The following is a 19,994-nucleotide window of genomic DNA, read 5'->3' as shown; positions in this document are numbered from 1 at the left end:
TTACTGTTCTCCCTCGAGTCAGGATTGTACCCTAATCGATCATATTTTTGATAGTATAGATGCAGCACTCTCCTTAGATAGTAACGCCCAAATACATGCGTTTGGTAATTTTAATGTCCACCATAAAAATTGCCTTAGTTTCTCCGGTTACACAGATGCAGCTGGACACTCTACTTATAGCTTTTCTATAGGCCATTTCCTCACACAGATAGTAATGTTCCCAACTCGCCTACCAGATGGTGAACCTCAGCAGCCCTCATTTCTAGACCTATTTCTCACCTCAGTACCTGAGGATTGTGTGACTAATGCCCACAGTCCACTTGGAAACACAGACCACCTAGTGGTACCAGTTGACATCACATTTAAATCCCATGTGAGGAACCATTGCTGAAAACAACAAGGCTGACTGGGAAGCCATTAGAAAACACATCCGAGATGCCCCATGGATCGATATCTTCTCTCTTCCTGCTGAACAGTGTGCCAATGAGACAACTGAATGGTGCAAAGTGGGCACTGAAGCACATGTTCCCACATGGAAATATAACAAGCCCCACTCACCCCCATGGTTCACTGCAGATTGTGCAGCTGCCATTGCACAAAGACAGCATGCATTCCACTGGTTTGTATGTCATAAGCCAAATACAAATAGGCAACAATTTGTAGATGCTAGAAATCATTGTAAGAAAGAAATAGCGACAGCCAAAAGAAAGCATACAGATATAATCAGAAAACGCATAGAATCGCAAAAGATAGGAACTCGTGATTTCTGGAAAATCTATATTAGTGTAGTGAATAAAGGGCAATCAGTAATTCCCCCACTGTGCAACAACCAGAAGGTTGCAGGCACGGCAATTGAGAAGGCAGAACTGCTTGCCCAGCGATTTGCCTCCAACTCAACCTTAGAGCCAACACCCTCTTAAATTTCCCAATGCGAATTGCAGCCACATTAGATGATGTAAAATCACCTCTTCTCATGTCCGTGATATCATAAAAAACTTGGACACCTCAAAGGTGTATGGGCCTGATCTCATCCCTGCTATACTAATTGCCCCCATGCTTTCCAAGCTCTACAATAAATGCTTTGCTGAATCTTGCTTCCCTAATAGCTGGAAGATGGCCTCTGTTGTACCAGTGTACAAGAATACTGGTGAAAGAATAGATCCGTTCAATTATTGCCTCATTAGTCTCCTCCCCCTCTTTTGAGACCTTAATTAATCAAGCACAGGTCCGACACCTTTGCAAAAGCAAATCTTCTCTCTGACAAACAGTATGGATTCAGGCAATGTCGTTTTAGTGCAGATATTATAACAGTTATCTCTGAACGCATTTACCATTACTGGATAAGGCGGGCGAAGCCAGGGCTGTAGCCCTTGATATATCCAAGGCCTTTGACAAAGTCTAGCACAAAGGGCTGGTAATGAAAATTAAATTGTACAGTATAACTGGACGTATACTAAATATTAGATCCATTTTAGACAATAGAAGCATACAGGTTGTCATTGATATTGCGGGCAATATGAACAAATACATAGAGGACATTGCAAAGGCTGCTGCAAAGAAGGTGGGTTCCCTCTATCGAGCTAGAAGACTACTCACACCTGAGAATACGAAGGGCGTGCAATAAGTAATGCCCCTGACCCACTTCCAGTTGTCTGATCTAGCTGAAATTTCGCATGTGCAATGATTTATATCTCTAGGAGTTATGTGGCAAATTACAGCTCTGAACTAATTGTGGTTTCTGTTTTACAGGTGTTTGAACTGAATCAGGTGTGAAATGGAGCCTGCTAAATGTCAAGCAGCACAGGAGACATTTGATGAAACGAAAGAAACTTATGGTGATAATGCCCCATCATATGACCTTGTAAAACGCTGGCATTGTGAATTCAAACATGGCCGGAAGTCTGTGGAAACAGCTCCTAGACCTGGTCGACCTGGTCGCCCCCCCCCTCCTTCTGCCATTGATGAGGCATCTGTCCGTCAAGTTGAGGCTGCCATTTTGGAAGATCGGCGCATTACTATTCGCACAAATAGCACAAGATGTCAAGATTAGTACAGGGTCTGTGGAAACTATCATTCATGGCCATTTGCATATGCATAAGGTGTCTGCCAGATGGATTCCTAGGTTGCTCACACCATTCCAGAAGCGGGAACGCGTCGAGTGATTGAGGATGAATTTGGAGATGTGCCAAGAAGATGAGTCAAAGTTTTTCAAAAGACTGATTACACAGGATGAAACCTGGATCCATCACTATGATCCAGAGACCAAAGCCCAGTCAATGCAGTGGAAGCACTTTGACTCACCACCTCCAAAGAAGGCAAGGGTGCAGCCCTCTGCTGGCAAGTTTATGCTCAGTCTTCTGGGACCAGGACAGAATAGTGATAACAGATTTCCCGGCAATGGGTACCACAATTACAGGAGCCTATTATGCTTCACTTTTGAGGAAATTAAGGGAAGCTATCAAAATCAAGAGGCAGGGCAAGATCAGTAAAGGTACCCTCCTTCTGCAGAACAACGCTCTGGTCCACAACTCGCATGTAGCCAGGTCAGAAGCACGGGCATGTGGTTATGAAATCCACACCCATCCTCCCTACTCTCCTGACCTTGCACCCTCTGACTTTCACCTCTTCCCAGCCATGAAGTTGTTTTTGAAAGGAAAGCATTTCCCAAATGATGCAGCCTTGATTTCTGAAGTCACGTCGTGGTTGGAGGACTAACCTGGGGTGTTCTACAAAAACGCTTTCCAGAGCTGCATCAAATGATGGGAGAAATGCATAACTCTGGGTGATTCCTATGTAGAGAAAGACTAATAACTGTGCCAAGTTTCGTTGCTCTACTGCTCTGGGAAGTGGGTCAGGGGCATTACTTATTGCACATCCCTCGTATCCTGTACCTCTACAAGGCCAGTATTCACCCATGCATGGAGTATTGTTGCCACACCTGGGCTGGTGTATCTACCACTAGTCTCTCCCTCTTAGATAGGATCCAAAAAAAGAATTGTCAATCTAATCGGTACCACTTTATCAACTAAGCTCCAGCCCCTGTCCCATCACCGCAATATTGCATCACTGTGCCTATTTTACAAATATTTTAATGGAATGTGTTCTGATGAACTCTTTTCACTTGTACCCCCTTGACGTACATATCCCTTACAAACCCACTTAGCAATAAGATCTCACCCCTTCACTGTTGATGTCCCTAAATGCCAGAAAGCTTTCTATTCTAATAGTTTCTTCCCTTGAACAGCTAGACTTTGGAATTCCCTTCTTGCTGCTTGCTTCCCTGGCTGAACTGATATGCAGAAGTTTAAATGTAACACAAATATCTTAATCTTATCTAGACATGGCCCCAAATAGTAGCCCCTTATATCCAAGTGGCGATATGCTTTGTAAGGGGTGAACATGAATAAAACAAAAACAATCTAAACCAAACTCAATAGGTGACCCAATGGATCACATTTTTTTTTTTGTTTTTAAATTTAAGAATTAATGTTTAAAATTTTTAATTTTAAAATTTTTTCTTTTTCTTTTTTTTTTTTTATATAGATTCTCCTCAAAATGTTGCCCTGAGTGCAACCTTCATAGATTTGAGCAATGATGCTGAAATTGAAACAATTATCCGGAAGCCAATTCACTTGGTGTGCCAGGCTCAACTTGGGAATCCAGCGGGTCACATGGAATGGTATGTTGCGAAGGTTGGCATTGATGAGCAGATAAAAGAAAGTGATTATGAGAAGACTAGTGTCAACGTGACGATGATGCATGCAGAAAATGTGAAGGACTCATGCCAAACGGCGCAGAAGAGCAGCATCAAATACTTCCCTAACTCTCTGATGAAGGTGGCGATTCGGTGCCAAGCGGAGAATTCACTCAACATCACAGCAGCAGAAAAAGTTTTTAAAATCAGTAAGTTTGTATGATTTTTGTTCTTCGTTTTTAGATGTCTATTATAATTTTTATATATTTGAGTATAAAAAAATATTTATTCTGAACAATATGGCATATTGTCCTTTGATATTTTTTTTTTTTTTTTGTTAATGTGAAGATTTATTTCAAATTTATTTAGTTTTACTTTTTAGATGTTTTTCTTTTTAAATTTAAGAAATGTGCGTGTGTGTAAAGGTATTTGTTATTAGTGATGTGCATGTAATTTTAGAAAGTTAGATATAAAATATATATAACCTTTTATGTTGTATATTAAAAAAATACCTGTCCCTGGACCGGTAATATTAATTCCCCCCGAAGAAAAGTTTTGCATTATTTTTATCTCCCCTTAAAACTTTGAAAAAATTTAAACCACCATTATTTTCAATGTGATTGGCTAATTTATTGTAAAAATATATTGCTCTATTAGAAGTATTTTTCTCTTTATTCATACATATATATATATATATATATATATAAAACACACACACACATGGAAAGTCGTGCAGTGTAATTCCATTACTTACATAGATTTAATCTTTTTTGAAACAAATTAAAAAAATATAATGTATAACTTTTCTTTGACATTTGATACTAGAAAAATACTCATCCCAAAATTAATTTCTCTAACAGAGCAGGAATCAGTTCAAATATTAAATGCGTAATCATATGTCGGTAAAGAACTCAATTGAAGTAATGGGAACAATGCAATCTTTTAAAACTCTAATTTACTGGTTTCCTCATGAGGACTAGATGTGACACAAGGTTAAACTTAATGTAGAGTGTTGTTATTATTGAAGATTCTCATGGTCCTGTGGCGTTCAGTAATGGCCACTAATTGGACTAATAAAATCTTGCTGAATTTTTACGTCTGAAATGACCACAAAAATATGCAAGGTCATAAAAGCTAGCATTTAATAAGGGAGTTTGGAGATTTCCAAATTTTTTAACATGTGTTTCTATATTAGTTTAATTATAATATATTAGTTTAATGATAGTATATTAGTTTAATGATAGTATATTAGTTTAATGATAGTATATTAATTTGATAATGTTGCTAGTAGGCCACCTGGCATTGCCCTGTTGTAAAATAGACGTAAATATATTTTAATTTATGCAGATTTTATATTTGTTATTATAGAGCCAACTATCTATTATTATATTGTACCAAATATGTATAGTAATGATTTTAAAAGTTAAAAAAGACTTAAAAACATTTAGTGCTTCAGCCTTTGTAATTACTGTCTGAGCTATTGCCAGATAGATAAAAAAAGGTTAAAAATAAGGTGACTTCAAGCTAAAAATGTCTATGTACACATGCTCAGAAGTTAGTCGATTTATTTCTGCTAAGGTCAGCTGTTTTTTTTTTGTTTTTTTTTCCAATCCCCCTCCCCTTAGTTCTTTTTTATAGGCTAAAAACCAAATTGAAAGTGTTCCTTAAGGTCCAAATACTTTCTCTCTCTCCATGTCTCAATTTCAAGTTTGTAGACCAAATATTCAGAGAGGAATTACGTTTTGCACACACAGACAAGGTCACTTTTATATAGATTTACATTAACAGTCAAATTTGCTGAGAACAACAGAAGACATACTAAAATATTCCTAGTCGGATAAAGTATTTTCTGAAAGGAAAATAATCTCAGTAAGTTTTATTTTTCTTGAACCAATGGTAAAGGAAATGATCAGATAAAATCAAATATGAATTTGTCAAATTTTAGACAATAAGATTGTGGATCTAACTTGTATATACTCATGTTATAAGTTTTTATTTTTATTTGTTTAAAATAAATCTTGATAATTTTTAATACCTATAGGCACTGTTTTATGCGTTTGCAATACTCGGTGTAGGAAGTGATAATTACTGCTAGTCGGGTGATTCAAACCCAGTTAACAAAGGCTTTGTGAGCTAGTGCATTTTCTCTCAACCATAGCGATTAATGGAAGTGAATAAGTACTTATGAAACCATGTAAGCAGGCTGTCATAATCAGCAGTCATGATGGTATTCAACAAAAAGAAGTTGGAATAATGCATATTTGCTAGTTAACTGATTTTTCTCAATTCACTAAATAGGGTTCAACTTCAATTTCTTAAAGAGGCTTTATAACTTAAAAAAAAAAAATCATACTTTCTCTCTATATATATTTTATAACTTACTACCTAGCTCTACCTACGTATTAAGCACTATTGAAGTAAATACTTAAAGTTTACGCATAAATTCATACTTTTGTATATAAATTTATGTGATTAAATGAAGTAGTTATATTTTATTACTTTCGCTCTATTTAAAAATCTTTGAAATATTGAGTGCTTCATTTTAAATGAACAAATGAACACAAACGATTACACAAAATATTCCTAGTACAAAAATTTTTAATACCTATCAAGTTTTAAATCAACAAAATTAATTGTGATTATGTGAAATGCCTTTTTAAAAAAACACTTTTTGTGTTGTGTGTTTTTGTTGGTCATTTTCTTGTCTTTTTTTTTTTTTCTTCGATTGGATGTCTGTGCTGGTCAGTTTTTGTTTTTGTTTTTTTTGTTTTTGTTTTTTTTTGTATCTGTGTTGTGGTTGTATCGTTTCAGATGATTCAAGAACGCATGGTAAGTGTGTTAATGAGAAACGGTTTCCAGCCGTTGATGTTAAAATTGCACGAATGAGAAGACCACAAAAGGCTTGACAGACAAAAGCGATATTTTACAGGGATGATACAAGATTAGTGTTACTCTTCTATGCGTCTATTTAAAGCATGCGGTTAGGTAATAGCTCTGAACAGATCTCACAGAGTTCCATGAACAGATTGTCAAGTTTCACTGGTTCGATATGAACGGCAAACAAGTTAAAAAAAAAAAAAAAATAAATAAATAAAAATAAAAAAAGAAATAAATAGCACTTGACAAAGATCAATAAAATTCACAAATATTTTTTTCTCAAGAGAAAAAAAACAAAACACAAAACACTTCCAATCGGAGAGGACTAAAGCAGGGGTCTTCAACAACACTTCAAAGTTAGAATCGAAACTAAAAATTTAGCGTTTTAGCAGTCATTTTAGCAGTAACAATTAAAAAAAAAAGTTAATTATCTGGTCTAAACTTCTGTTTCTTCAATTTGAAATTTTGTATTCCTCTCTCATAATATATATACATATAATTTAAAAATTATTTTCCAAGTATTATAAAACAATTATTTTATTAATTCTTGATGTAATAAAATGTTTATTTTTGAAGATGGATCATTATTAAAGACAAGCAGGGGAGGGGCATATATTGCCCGGTTGTAATATACACTTAAATATGTTTTAATTGATGCAGATTTCGTATTTATTATTACAGAGACAATTCTCTATTGAATATTGTATATAATACTGATTTTAAAATAAATAAAAATGACTTTGGTGCCATCAGCTAGAATCAAAACCAAAACATTTAGTGTTCCAGCCACGTACCCTACGTTCGACAGATCTATAAGAAAGATTTAAAATTAAACCACTTTAAGCTATGAATGGAATCACGCATGCGTAAAAGTAATAGAAATAATGTCGGCAAGTTGTAATGAACTTTTTGCATTTCAACTTGCCGACATATTTCTGTATGCATCCATCCAAACAAAGATTTTACTTGTTATAAATCATCTTTAGTGTATGATTACTATTTCCTCTTAATTTCAGTGTTATGTGACCAATGGTTTATCGGTTAAATATTTACACACACCTACTGTTTTATTTATATACACGAAGAAACTAACAGTGATCAAATCAAGTTAATACTTTACAAGCTTTTTGGTTTCAAACAGTACAACAAAATAGTTTTATAAAAAAAGAGTTCTGATAATGCAAGATGTGCAGCATTTGAAGAATAATAAAAAGAAAATAAAAGCAAGTTTTGAATATAAGGAAAGACTGAAAATTTACAAAATTAAAACTGAAGATATTAATGAATGATCAAAATAATGCATACTGTCTATTGAATAAAAGTATATATGCTCTCACACAAATAGTCTTCTGAAACTACATCATTCAGTGTATTTGGATAAATATATTTCATTCTGATCAAAATGGATACTACACGATTTATTTAATTTTTTCTATATTTAAAAAAAAAAAAAAAATTTGAAAATCTTAAGTAGGACGACTCCTGGTGTGAATGTAGTATTATGGTGATTGAAGATTCTAGCTAGCAAAAAGATAGACATATATAAGGTACAGTGACAGTGATAACCGTAGACCCCCCCCCTTGAATGGCCTATTGTATGAATTGTATATCTTAACAAAAATAAATTTTTAAAAGTGGGTACTATATTATTGCGCGTCTTTTTTATTTCTCATCTATAAAAAAAGAAATAAGTTTTTATTTTATAATCTAAAACTTATCTGAAGATGGACATGGGTGCAAAGGTGAAGATCAACCGGTATCGATTGAAAGTTGTTTCTCTTGTCCCCCCACCTCCTACTGGAGTCTTTAAGCCATAATTAATCCTTTAAAACTTGTCTGAAGATGGACATACATGTTCATATGATGCCTTGCATTTTGTTTAAGTATGTTATGAATTTTCTGTGGAAAAAAAAAAAAAAATTTCAAAGATACAGAAATGGTAATATGGAGTGAAGTTGGAGCAGGAATGATTAGAGGATCCTAATTGATTCTGGCAAAATGCCGGATGTGCCTTATGGAAGTTTAGAAACTATAAATTTTGCCAAAATTTAGTGTTCCAAAAGTTTAGAGCACATTTTGACATTAAATATCTCAAGAACTGTTAAGGATATAAAAACGTATCTGGTATATCCAGAAAGCTTGTGATATCAAGTTTTTAATGGAATGTTAAAAAATGTTCAATGTGAGCATCATTGGTCGCACGACACATATCAGGCTGATAGTCCAATTCTGGACAAATGTGTCCCAGCATTGCATCGTTATTAGTTCCAACAGCTTCTGTTATTTGAGCCTTCAGCTCATTCACGTCTTTTGGAATGGGAGGTCAAGTACTTTCACAACCCCCCCCCTCCCCACAATCATAGGGTGTGAGATCTGGATTTTGCAAAATGTATGTTGAACAAGTGTTCATGATTCAGTTTTTGTAAATTCAAGCACACAAAACTCCTTTTCTGGTTGAGTGAATGCCATTACTGGATCTGAACAAAAATGAAAAAAAATCAATAACCTTACAAAAAAAACTTAATGTATATAGATTTAAAATGGCACCACTTTAATCTTACCATCACTCCTAGTTAAGCAGATATGAGGTGTTGAAATTTGCCTAAGACTTTTTGGAACACACAGTATTTTGACCGTCACTTTGCTTACAAATGCAGAGCACATTGTTACGCCTATTCCAAAAATTGAATATGATCCCAGGTACTTCCGGGTCTCTGCTGATAATAGATTGAATAACTGCTGAAAATTTAATTGGAATTAAATTTTCGATCTTCAAGTTCAAATTACATAAAAATTAACATTTTATATTTGAAATGTAATCCCCTAGTAGAGAGAGAGTGGGGGGGGGGTAAGTACACATCCGATGGATCTTGTCATCTGACTTGTCTGTTCATTAGTAGTGAATGTGTTAGCGAAAATGTGTTCAGCCAAGGTCTTTCTCTCTATTTCTCTTTTTCTCTCTCCGTAGTTTTGTGCATTTTCCATCTTTTTTTATTTTATTTTTTTTATTTTTCCAGGCATTAAAAAAAATATGCATGAAAATTTTGACATTTTATCTCATTTCAATCTAAAGATATTTTATTTCCAGACATGGGTACTCATACACATTCTTATGTTTTTTACCAAAAACTTTTTGTGTTACAGAAAACACATGAACACATTAAAAAAAAAAAAGAAGAAAAAAAAGGTATCAGTATTTTGTGTAGACAAATTTTATAAACAGGGAATTATGATCTCCTCTTGTGAAACAGAAAGATCCAAAGAAAAATAAAACACCATCAGAATTTGAACATCTGCTTGAAAATATGGACGGCGCCTTGGAACTTATTCCCTTGGCACCAAAATCAGCAGTCTCTACCATGTCTGAAATGGTCTTTTTTCTGTTGATTGTGGTGGGTTGTTGGTCATGTGCAATTCTAGGAGGCCCATTCTTCTAGGTTTTGTCTTTTCTCTTTGAGAAGGGATTAGTTTGTTGCTAATCCCCTGAGATGCCCTGATCAAGGAATGGTGACAGGGCTGCACCAGGCATTTTGTTTTAGGCCAGAGTGCTCCTCATCTGAGGTGCTAGCTTTTCAGTCCCACTGTGATAATGGCATGGAGAGTCATAGTAATAAGCGTTCACAGTTCTCGGGTGCTTGCTGTGGAGAAGCACAGCCACTTAAATCTGGAACCCTTTCGATACAAAAATAATGCACTTGTAAATTTAGACGCTGTCAGAACCAAGTATGAGAAAAGAGAAATCGAGAATTAATGCCATAAATCCAGAGTTGATGGAAATTAGTGAGAAGGAATTTTGACCTACACATCACTGCCTATGCAGCATCTTCCGCGTCCGCTGGCAACAGTTTATCCCCAACAGTACAATCTGCATTCGCTGCAAGATCCATTCTTTCCAAAAATCTTTTGCCAGGCAGTTCTGTTGGTTCGGCCATACCCTTTGATGACACCCAAGTAGACTTCATCTGTGAAGTCATCGACCCAACACCACCACCACCAGGTTGGAAGAAACGTAGCACTAGCAGCCAACTCAAAACCTGGCTCAAGACCGTGAAGCAGGATGCTGAACTGATTCTGGGTTTTCACTTTTATAGGATACACTGCTGGAACTGCAGATGACTTTCATTCATAATGGAAGCAGCCTTGGATTGCCGTGCCTGGTCAACCAGTGTTAAAAATGTGACGAACTTATTAGAAAGAGCTGGCCCAACCAAAACAGGGTTATATTGCAACCATGACCATATATATATATATATATATATATATATATATATATATATATATATATATATATATATATACACAGACAGACAGACAGAACAATTTTACACCATTTTTATCTCCTTAAGATTAAAATCAAAATATGATACTAAAACTTATCTTTAGAATATTTATTTTATATTTACTTTTTTGTTAATTATTAGTTTTTTAAAATTTTATTTTAATTTTTTTATTATTAAAAATGGATTTACTTATGAATGTGAGACTTTGTCGGTTCCAGAAGGGGGATGACCGTCAATGGGTAATTTGTTTCAAATGTTTGGAAAATTAGCTGAATTCAACAAAAGGCTTTAAGTGATTTTTAATTAGTTGCATTTTATAATTAGAAAGTTGATGAATTTTGGAGATCTTTCCCTATCTCTGTTGCTTTCCCCAGGCCCCCTTCCTTCTCTTTCTCTCTGTTCCCTTCCCCCTCTTCCTTTTTCCCGACCTCCCTCGTTTTCTCCCTGCTCCTCTTCCCTCTCTCCACTGTTATCTCTGTTCCTCTTCCCTCTCTCCACTGTTATCTCTGTTCCTCTTCCCTCTCTCTCCACTGTTATCTCTGTTCCTCTTCCCTCTCTCTCCACTGTTATCTCTGTTCCTCTTCCCTCTCTCTCCACTGTTATCTCTGTTCCTCTTCCCTCTCTCTCCACTGTTATCTCTGCTCCTCTTCCCTCTCTCTCCACTGTTATCTCTGTTCCTCTTCCCTCTCTCTCCACTGTTATCTCTGTTCCTCTTCCCTCTCTCTCCACTGTTATCTCTGTTCCTCTTCCCTCTCTCTCCACTGTTATCTCTGTTCCTCTTCCCTCTCTCTCCACTGTTATCTCTGTTCCTCTTCCCTCTCTCTCCACTGTTATCTCTGTTCCTCTTCCCTCTCTCTCCACTGTTATCTCTGTTCCTCTTCCCTCTCTCTCCACTGTTATCTCTGTTCCTCTTCCCTCTCTCTCCACTGTTATCTCTGTTCCTCTTCCCTCTCTCTCCACTGTTATCTCTGTTCCTCTTCCCTCTCTCTCCACTGTTATCTCTGTTCCTCTTCCCTCTCTCTCCACTGTTATCTCTGTTCCTCTTCCCTCTCTCTCCACTGTTATCTCTGTTCCTCTTCCCTCTCTCTCCACTGTTATCTCTGTTCCTCTTCCCTCTCTCTCCACTGTTATCTCTGTTCCTCTTCCCTCTCTCTCCACTGTTATCTCTGTTCCTCTTCCCTCCCCCCCGTCTTACCTGCGTTCCTCTTCTCCCCCGTCTTACCTGCGTCCCCCCCGTCTTCTCTCTTCTTCCCCCCCCCGTCTTCTCTCTTTTCTTCTCCCCCCCCGTCTTCTCTCTTTTCTTCTCCCCCCCCCCCCCCGTCTTCTCTCTTTTCTCCCTCCCCCCCGTCTTCTCTCTTTTCTTCCCCCCCCCCGTCTTCTCTCTTTTCTCCCCCCCCCCGTCTTCTCTCTTTTCTTCTTCCCCCCCCCGTCTTCTCTCTTTTCTTCTTCCCCCCCACGTCTTCTCTCTTTTCTCCCCCCCCCTCTCTTTTCTTCCCCCCTCTCTTTTCTTCCCCCCCCCTCTCTTTTCTTCCCCCCCTCTCTTTTCTTCCCCCCCCTCTCTTTTCTTCCCCCCTCTCTTTTCTTCCCCCCCCCTCTCTTTTCTTCCCCCCCTCTCTTTTCTTCCCCCCCTCTCTTTTCTTCCCCCCCCTCTCTTTTCTTCCCCCCCTCTCTTTTCTTCCCCCCCTCTCTTTTCTTCCCCCCCTCTCTTTTCTTCCCCCCCTCTTTTCTTCCCCCCTCTCTTTTCTTCCCCCCTCTCTTTTCTTCCCCCCTCTCTTTTCTTCCCCCCCTCTCTTTTCTTTCCCCCCTCTCTTTTCTTTCCCCCCTCTCTTTTCTTCCCCCCCCTCTCTTTTCTTCCTCCCCGTCTTCTCTTTTCTTCCCCCCCGTCTTCTCTTTTCTTCCCCCCCGTCTTCTCTTTTCTTCCCCCCCGTCTTCTCTTTTCTTCCCCCCGTCTTCTCTCTTTTCTTCCCCCCCGTCTTCTCTCTTTTCTTCCCCACCGTCTTCTCTCTTTTCTTCCCCACCGTCTTCTCTCTTTTCTTCCCCACCGTCTTCTCTCTTTTCTTCCCCACCGTCTTCTCTCTTTTCTTCCCCACCGTCTTCTCTCTTTTCTTCCCCACCGTCTTCTCTCTTTTCTTCCCCACCGTCTTCTCTCTTTTCTTCCCCACCGTCTTCTCTCTTTTCTTCCCCACCGTCTTCTCTCTTTTCTTCCCCACCGTCTTCTCTCTTTTCTTCCCCACCGTCTTCTCTCTTTTCTTCCCCACCGTCTTCTCTCTTTTCTTCCCCACCGTCTTCTCCCCCCCCCACCGTCTTCTCCCCCCCCACCGTCTTCTCCCCCCCCACCGTCTTCTCTCTTTTCTTCTCCCCCCCCACCGTCTTCTCTCTTTTCTTCTCCCCCCCCACCGTCTTCTCTCTTCTTCCCCCCCACCGTCTTCTCTCTTCTTCCCCCCCACCGTCTTCTCTCTTCTTCCCCCCCACCGTCTTCTCTCTTCTTCCCCCCCCGTCTTCTCTTTTCTTCTTCCTCCCCCGTCTTCTCTCTTTTCTTCTTCCCCCCCCGTCTTCTCTCTTTTCTTCTTCCCCCCCCCTTCTCTCTTTTCTTCTTCCCCCCCCCCCCCCGTCTTCTCTCTTTTCTTCTCCTCTCCCCCGTCTTCTCTCTTTTCTTCTTCCCCCCCGTCTTCTCTCTTTTCTTCTTCCCCCCCGTCTTCTCTCTTTTCTTCTTCCCCCCCGTCTTCTCTCTTTTCTTCTTCCCCCCCGTCTTCTCTCTTTTCTTCTTCCCCCCCGTCTTCTCTCTGTTCTTCTCCCCCCCCGTCTTCTCTCTGTTCTTCTTCCCTTCCCCCACCGTCTTCTCTCTGTTCTTCTTCCCCCCCCCGTCTTCTCTCCTCTCTTTTACTCCCACCGCCGATCTCACACCCATCCCTTCTCCTCCCTTTTTCTAGTCCCTGTTTTATTATCCTAGACTCCCTCCTCCTTTTCTCACCGTTTCCTTCTCCCCTATTGATCAGCCGACTATCCACGTAGTTTTTAAATTAGACATTTTTTAAACACTTGATTGAATTCAACAACAAAATCTCTGCATGTTATCAATCTTTTTGAATGTCTTCCGTTCCTCATCTTTTTTCTGCCTTTGTAGTTTTTCCCTCCATCTTCGTTTCTTGTTTCTTAAATATTGTGTATGTCTCTCTCGCCCAAAACTAAACTTAAAACGCATGACCCCTCTCCCTTTTAATCTCTAACATTATTTTTCCATTTATGACTCATCGTATGGCAAAAGTAAAATAAATTCCGAAATTTAATGTTTTTTTTTTTTTTTTTTTTTTTTTTTACTCATAAGTTTTATCATTTTATAAGTTTTTAAAACAGAAGAAATATTTAATTTATTTCACTTCTGTTGTTTGGAATAATTAGGAATAATCGTAAAAATGCCACCTGGCACAATTTAAAATGTAGTTTATTGCAGAAAAACCGTTATATTTGTTCTTTTAAACCAAAATAGTTATAGCAATTTGAATTGTATGAAACGGTGAAAAAAAAACTTATATTGGATTTCTTTTAAATAAATGACGCAAAAATGAAAGGAAATAAATTTCTTTGTATAAGTATCTTTCCTTTTAATTTGTAGCCTTGTTTTATCTTAAAATTTTTTTACAAAATATTTATTAGGAGGCATGCGTTATTTTCCTTATAACATAATACATAGATAAAAAAAAAAAACAGTTTTACATTTATCTACTCCAAACAAGGTACTGTGATGTACTGAGCTACTGTGGTTAGAGGCCAAATTTTAAGAAGGTATATTGCTACTTTGGTTTGTGTGTGTGTGTGTGGGGGGGTATTTACATTGAGTAAGGGGTACAAATGCAGTAAGTTAGTTGGAACACATTCTATGGAAGGACTTGTAAAACAAACACATGGATGTAACAGTGCGGTGATGGTGCAGAAGCTGGAGCTTAGTAAACACTGTTGGACCTATCAGATTAAAGATTCTTTTATGGAACCTGTCTTCAAAGCTATTAATTTGTGCACCAGCCCAGATCTAGCGACACTACTTCATGCATGGGTTGTTTTATAGAGATATAGGAATACTGAAAAGTGTGTGAAGTTTTCTAGCTCGGTAGATGGAGCCTACCTTTTTTTTTTCTGCAACAGATTTGGCAGTATTTTCTATGCATTTATTCCAAGTCATGTTGCCTGTAAATGTTAGGTTGAACAGTTTGAATTTTGGGCTATTAGTATGACAATTGATGTTTGGAAAGTTTTCTTATAATTATTAAAGGAAAGGAGTTTTGCCTTGGTAGAATCGAATTACTTGCATGATTTATTCCCATTGGCCATATTAAAAATATCCAACTTCATAAGATGTTTTTTCACCATTTTGCAAATCCAATTCAAATTTTACTACCTGTTTTTTTTATTTTTACTTATTTTTTTTTTAATAAAAATAGCTTTTTGAAAAAATGGTTGAAATGCTGACAAATTGCATTTTTTCTTTTAAGATTCGCTTTAAAGTTAATATTTATCCATTGTTCTATTGTCATGATTTTTTTTAATGCTCTTTTATTTAAATTTTTGTTGTATTGTTTTTTGTTTTTTTTTTAGTTAATTTTGTTTTTATTTTCTAATTTTTATTTTATCCATTTTTTACTTTATTTAAATTTTTATCTAAACTTTTTTTTAAAAATTGTTTTATTTTAAATTTGTTTTACTTTTTGTAAAATTTATTTTATTTTTTATAAAATTTGTTTTAATTTTTTTATCTCTCTCTCTCTCTCATATATGTAAGATTTACCAGAACTGTTCACCATAAAAACTTGATGACTGTTAACATTTAACAACACGCATACAAGTGACATTTAACAACGCGCATACAAGTGACATTTAACAACGCGCATACAAGTGACATTTAACAACGCGCATACAAGTGACATTTAACAACGCGCATACAAGTGACCTTTAGCAACGCGCATACAAGTGACCTTTAGCAACGCGCATACAAGTGACCTTTAGCAACGCGCATACAAGTGACCTTTAGCAACGCGCATACAAGTGACCTTTAGCAACGCGCATACAAGTGACCTTTAGCAACGCGCATACAAGTGACCTTTAGCAACGCGCATACAAGTGACCTTTAGCAACGCGCATACAAGTGACCTTTAGCAACGCGCATACAAGTGACCTTTAGCAACGCGCATACAAGTGACCTTTAGCAACGCGCAGACAAGTGACCTTTAGCAACGCGCAGACAAGTGACCTTTAGCAACGCGCAGACAAGTGACCTTTAGCAACGCGCAGACAAGTGACCTTTAGCAACGCGCAGACAAGTAAACGATAGTATCATAAATATCAGTGACCAAATCTTTATTCATTTTCTTTTCAATGCACAATTTTAAAATAATTTCAATGCAATTAGACAATTGTTTCGCACACACGTTTAGGGAAAAGCAGGTAATTACCAGAAACTTTCATTTTTATAGATCAGAAATCAACAATAGAAAACATTTGAAAGGTAATTTTTGGAATACAATATTTTTGTTTTGTCATGGTACATCGATCATATAGTTATTTGAACTTTTAGTTAGGAGCAAAATGTATCTGTTCTGATACATTTGCATGTCTACATTTTTTTTTGTCTACATTTTTTTTTGTCTACATTTTTTTTGTCTACATTTTTTTTTTGTCTACATTTTTTTTTTGTCTACATTTTTTTTTTGTCTACATTTTTTTTTTGTCTACATTTTTTTTGTCTACATTTTTTTTTTGTCTACATTTTTTTTTTGTCTACATTTTTTTTTTGTCTACATTTTTTTTTGTCTACATTTTTTTTTTGTCTACATTTTTTTTTTGTCTACATTTTTTTTTTGTCTACATTTTTTTTTTGTCTACATTTTTTTTTTGTCTACATTTTTTTTTTGTCTACATTTTTTTTTTGTCTACATTTTTTTTTTGTCTACATTTTTTTTTTGTCTACATTTTTTTTTTGTCTACATTTTTTTTTTGTCTACATTTTTTTTTGTCTACATTTTTTTTTGTCTACATTTTTTTTTTGTCTACATTTTTTTTTGTCTACATTTTTTTTTTGTCTACATTTTTTTTTTGTCTACATTTTTTTTTTGTCTACATTTTTTTTTTGTCTACATTTTTTTTTTGTCTACATTTTTTTTTTGTCTACATTTTTTTTTTGTCTACATTTTTTTTTTGTCTACATTTTTTTTTTGTCTACATTTTTTTTTTGTCTACATTTTTTTTTTGTCTACATTTTTTTTTGTCTACATTTTTTTTTGTCTACATTTTTTTTTTGTCTACATTTTTTTTATTGTCTTATGTTAATCATTTTGGTAATTATAATTTTTCTTTTAATCTCTTTCAGTTGAGCAAGTTGAAAGTGAGAAAGGTGAGTATTTTATAAATGGCCCAGGAGAAACAAACTAGCCCCTGACCAATGAAGTGGTCAACGATTATTTTTTAATTTCAGTTACAGAAACATTTTAACTTTTTGTACAAATTTTTCTTTAGTTTTGTCGACATTATGTATTGCATAGAAATTATGATGGATTTGTAATATAAATATTAAAGTTAGCTTGACGCCCTCTGGTGGACAGTCTGTAATTATGTTAAGAAAGGAAGGTGATGCGACATATTGCTGTCTAGGTCTGTATTTATCCCTCTTTCTCTCAAGTCTGTTCTTATTTTCTCCTGTTTATTTCTTGACTTGCCCCCCTGAACTGAACCTGCTACCTCAACTGTTCTACATCTACTAACGAAGAACTATCATACATTATTTCAAACCAATGAAGTCTCCTGTTCTGTGCCCATCTCCTGTTACTGTCGAGATTTTTAGTGAGATCAGATCTGAGCTTGTCTTGAAGACTCGAATTACACAGCCATCATATCATTTCTCTCTGTGTCCTACGTAATTTTGATTAATACACATTGAATTTTTTTTAATATTTAAATTTCATATTTATTTTTCATATTCATTTTAAAAAAAAAACAATATGGAAAACGAAACTAATTGTTGAAAATTCTTTTTTTTTTCATTTATTTTTAATTTACTGTTTCTATTTTTTAAGAACTTATTTTGTAAAGATATTTATATTTTGAACAATCTTTCAATATGCGGCCTAATCATGTTGACAAATTGGTTCTCGCTAGATCACTAAAGTTAAGTAATGTTGACCCTTGTCAGTACCAGATGGGTGACCAATTTGGGAATACTAAGCACTGTATGTTGGAGGAGGGGGCGTCGTTGACATCTGCCTGCAAGAGTTGCAAAAATCTAATGTCGGCATCTCCCCTATCAAGGACCACTTTTGAATTGTATATTCCCATGAAACTTCCACCTTTGGAGGAAGCTGATTAAACCCACATTCGAGTTAGTGCTGTGGTTTCATTACATTAATTTTTTCAATCTTTCTATGAACTAACATATCTAGACCAGCGTAATACCAGTCTCCACCAGGATAGTACATCGTAATTTAAGACTGATATTCATGGGAGTGAGTCGGGAGAAAATAACCGTAACCATAAAAGGTTGTTCCTAATTATTTTTTTTTTTTATTTATTTATTTATTTTTTTTTACACAGTGATCACCACTTATCAAGGCCCGGAAGCCACTCAGGGATAAGGGTTATTGCAAGTACATTACGTTAGTGTGGAGATTTGATGAAGTTAAGGGGGCGGTTCATTAGGAATTTTTTAACATTGGACTTGAAGACATCCAAGTTGTAGTCCGGTGGGAAGCAGGCAGACGGAACAGAGTTCCACAGGCGTGCAGTTCTAAGAAAGAAGCTTTGTTCATGGAATCCATGTTTTGATTTAGGCACAGATAAAGAGTGGGCGAAATTTTTACTCAGTTTTTATGTTAAAAAAAAAAATATATGTATGCATTAATTTTGCTTTCAAACTAAACCTTTTATTTTTTGAAGTACAAAATTAAATTTTTGAAGTACAAAATTAAATTTTTGAAGTACAAAATTAAATTTTTGAAGTACAAAATTAAATTTTTGAAGTACAAAATTAAATTTTTGAAGTACAAAATTAAATTTTTGAAGTACAAAATTAAATTTTTGAAGTACAAAATTAAATTTTTGAAGTACAAAATTAAATTTTTGAAGTACAAAATTAAATTTTTGAAGTACAAAATTAAATTTTTGAAGTACAAAATTAAATTTTTGAAGTACAAAATTAAATTTTTGAAGTACAAAATTAAATTTTTGAAGTACAAAATTAAATTTTTGAAGTACAAAATTAAATTTTTGAAGTACAAAATTAAATTTTTGAAGTACAAAATTAAATTTTTGAAGTACAAAATTAAATTTTTGAAGTACAAAATTAAATTTTTGAAGTACAAAATTAAATTTTTGAAGTACAAAATTAAGTTTTTGAAGTACAAAATTAACTTTTTGAAGTACAAAATTAACTTTTTGAAGTACAAAATTAACTTTTTGAAGTACAAAATTAACTTTTTGAAGTACAAAATTAACTTTTTGAAGTACAAAATTAACTTTTTGAAGTACAAAATTAACTTTTTGAAGTACAAAATTAACTTTTTGAAGTACAAAATTAACTTTTTGAAGTACAAAATTAACTTTTTGAAGTACAAAATTAACTTTTTGAAGTACAAAATTAACTTTTTGAAGTACAAAATTAACTTTTTGAAGTACAAAATTAAATTTTTGAAGTACAAAATTAAATTTTTGAAGTACAAAATTAAATTTTTGAAGTACAAAATTAAATTTTTGAAGTACAAAATTAAATTTTTAAATTAAAAGAAAAAAGTCAAGTATTGCGTATTATTTAATGTACTCTCTTCATCACAGATGATTATTGACGTTTCGACAGATGCAACTTTAAACATCTTTCAGTTGCATCTTTTCAAACTTGAAAACGTTGTAGTTGAACTCTGAAAACTGAGCAGAATTACAAACTGAACATTTACTTTAATCGACAGGAATAAATTTTTCTTATTCTCTCTGTCATGTTAGCAATATACATCCCAAGAGTGAATGAAAGGTTCCCAAGTTGGAAAAGATGCATCCAAATAAAATCGTCTGAAATTTTACCAAAAAAACGATGAGAATAAGTCTGAATAAAACAAAAATTATTATTCTTCAGAATTAGAAAAAAAAAAAGTTTTTGAATTATAAAAATG

At 35.3% G+C, this 19,994-nt stretch overlaps 1 protein-coding gene across 5 annotated transcripts in view; it reads left to right on the top strand.

The window, feature by feature from the left end:
• The window catches only part of LOC145278068 (uncharacterized), a 182,741-nt gene that overhangs the window by 122,599 nt on the left and 40,148 nt on the right, over positions 1-19,994 (top strand). For all 5 annotated transcript variants that reach the window (XM_080130318.1, XM_080130319.1, XM_080130316.1 and 2 more), the window contains exons 3-4: positions 3,544-3,903; positions 17,210-17,233. In XM_080130318.1, the coding sequence (XP_079986444.1) occupies positions 3,544-3,903; positions 17,210-17,233 (384 nt within the window). The remainder of the gene's footprint in view (positions 1-3,543; positions 3,904-17,209; positions 17,234-19,994) is intronic.

The sequence above is a fragment of the Euprymna scolopes genome, chromosome 6, assembly GCF_053919585.1.
Source record: "Euprymna scolopes isolate OS-2025 chromosome 6, ASM5391958v1, whole genome shotgun sequence".
In the NCBI taxonomy this organism is placed as follows: Eukaryota; Metazoa; Mollusca; class Cephalopoda; order Sepiida; family Sepiolidae; genus Euprymna; species Euprymna scolopes.
This window is presented reverse-complemented; position numbering and strand designations above follow the sequence as displayed.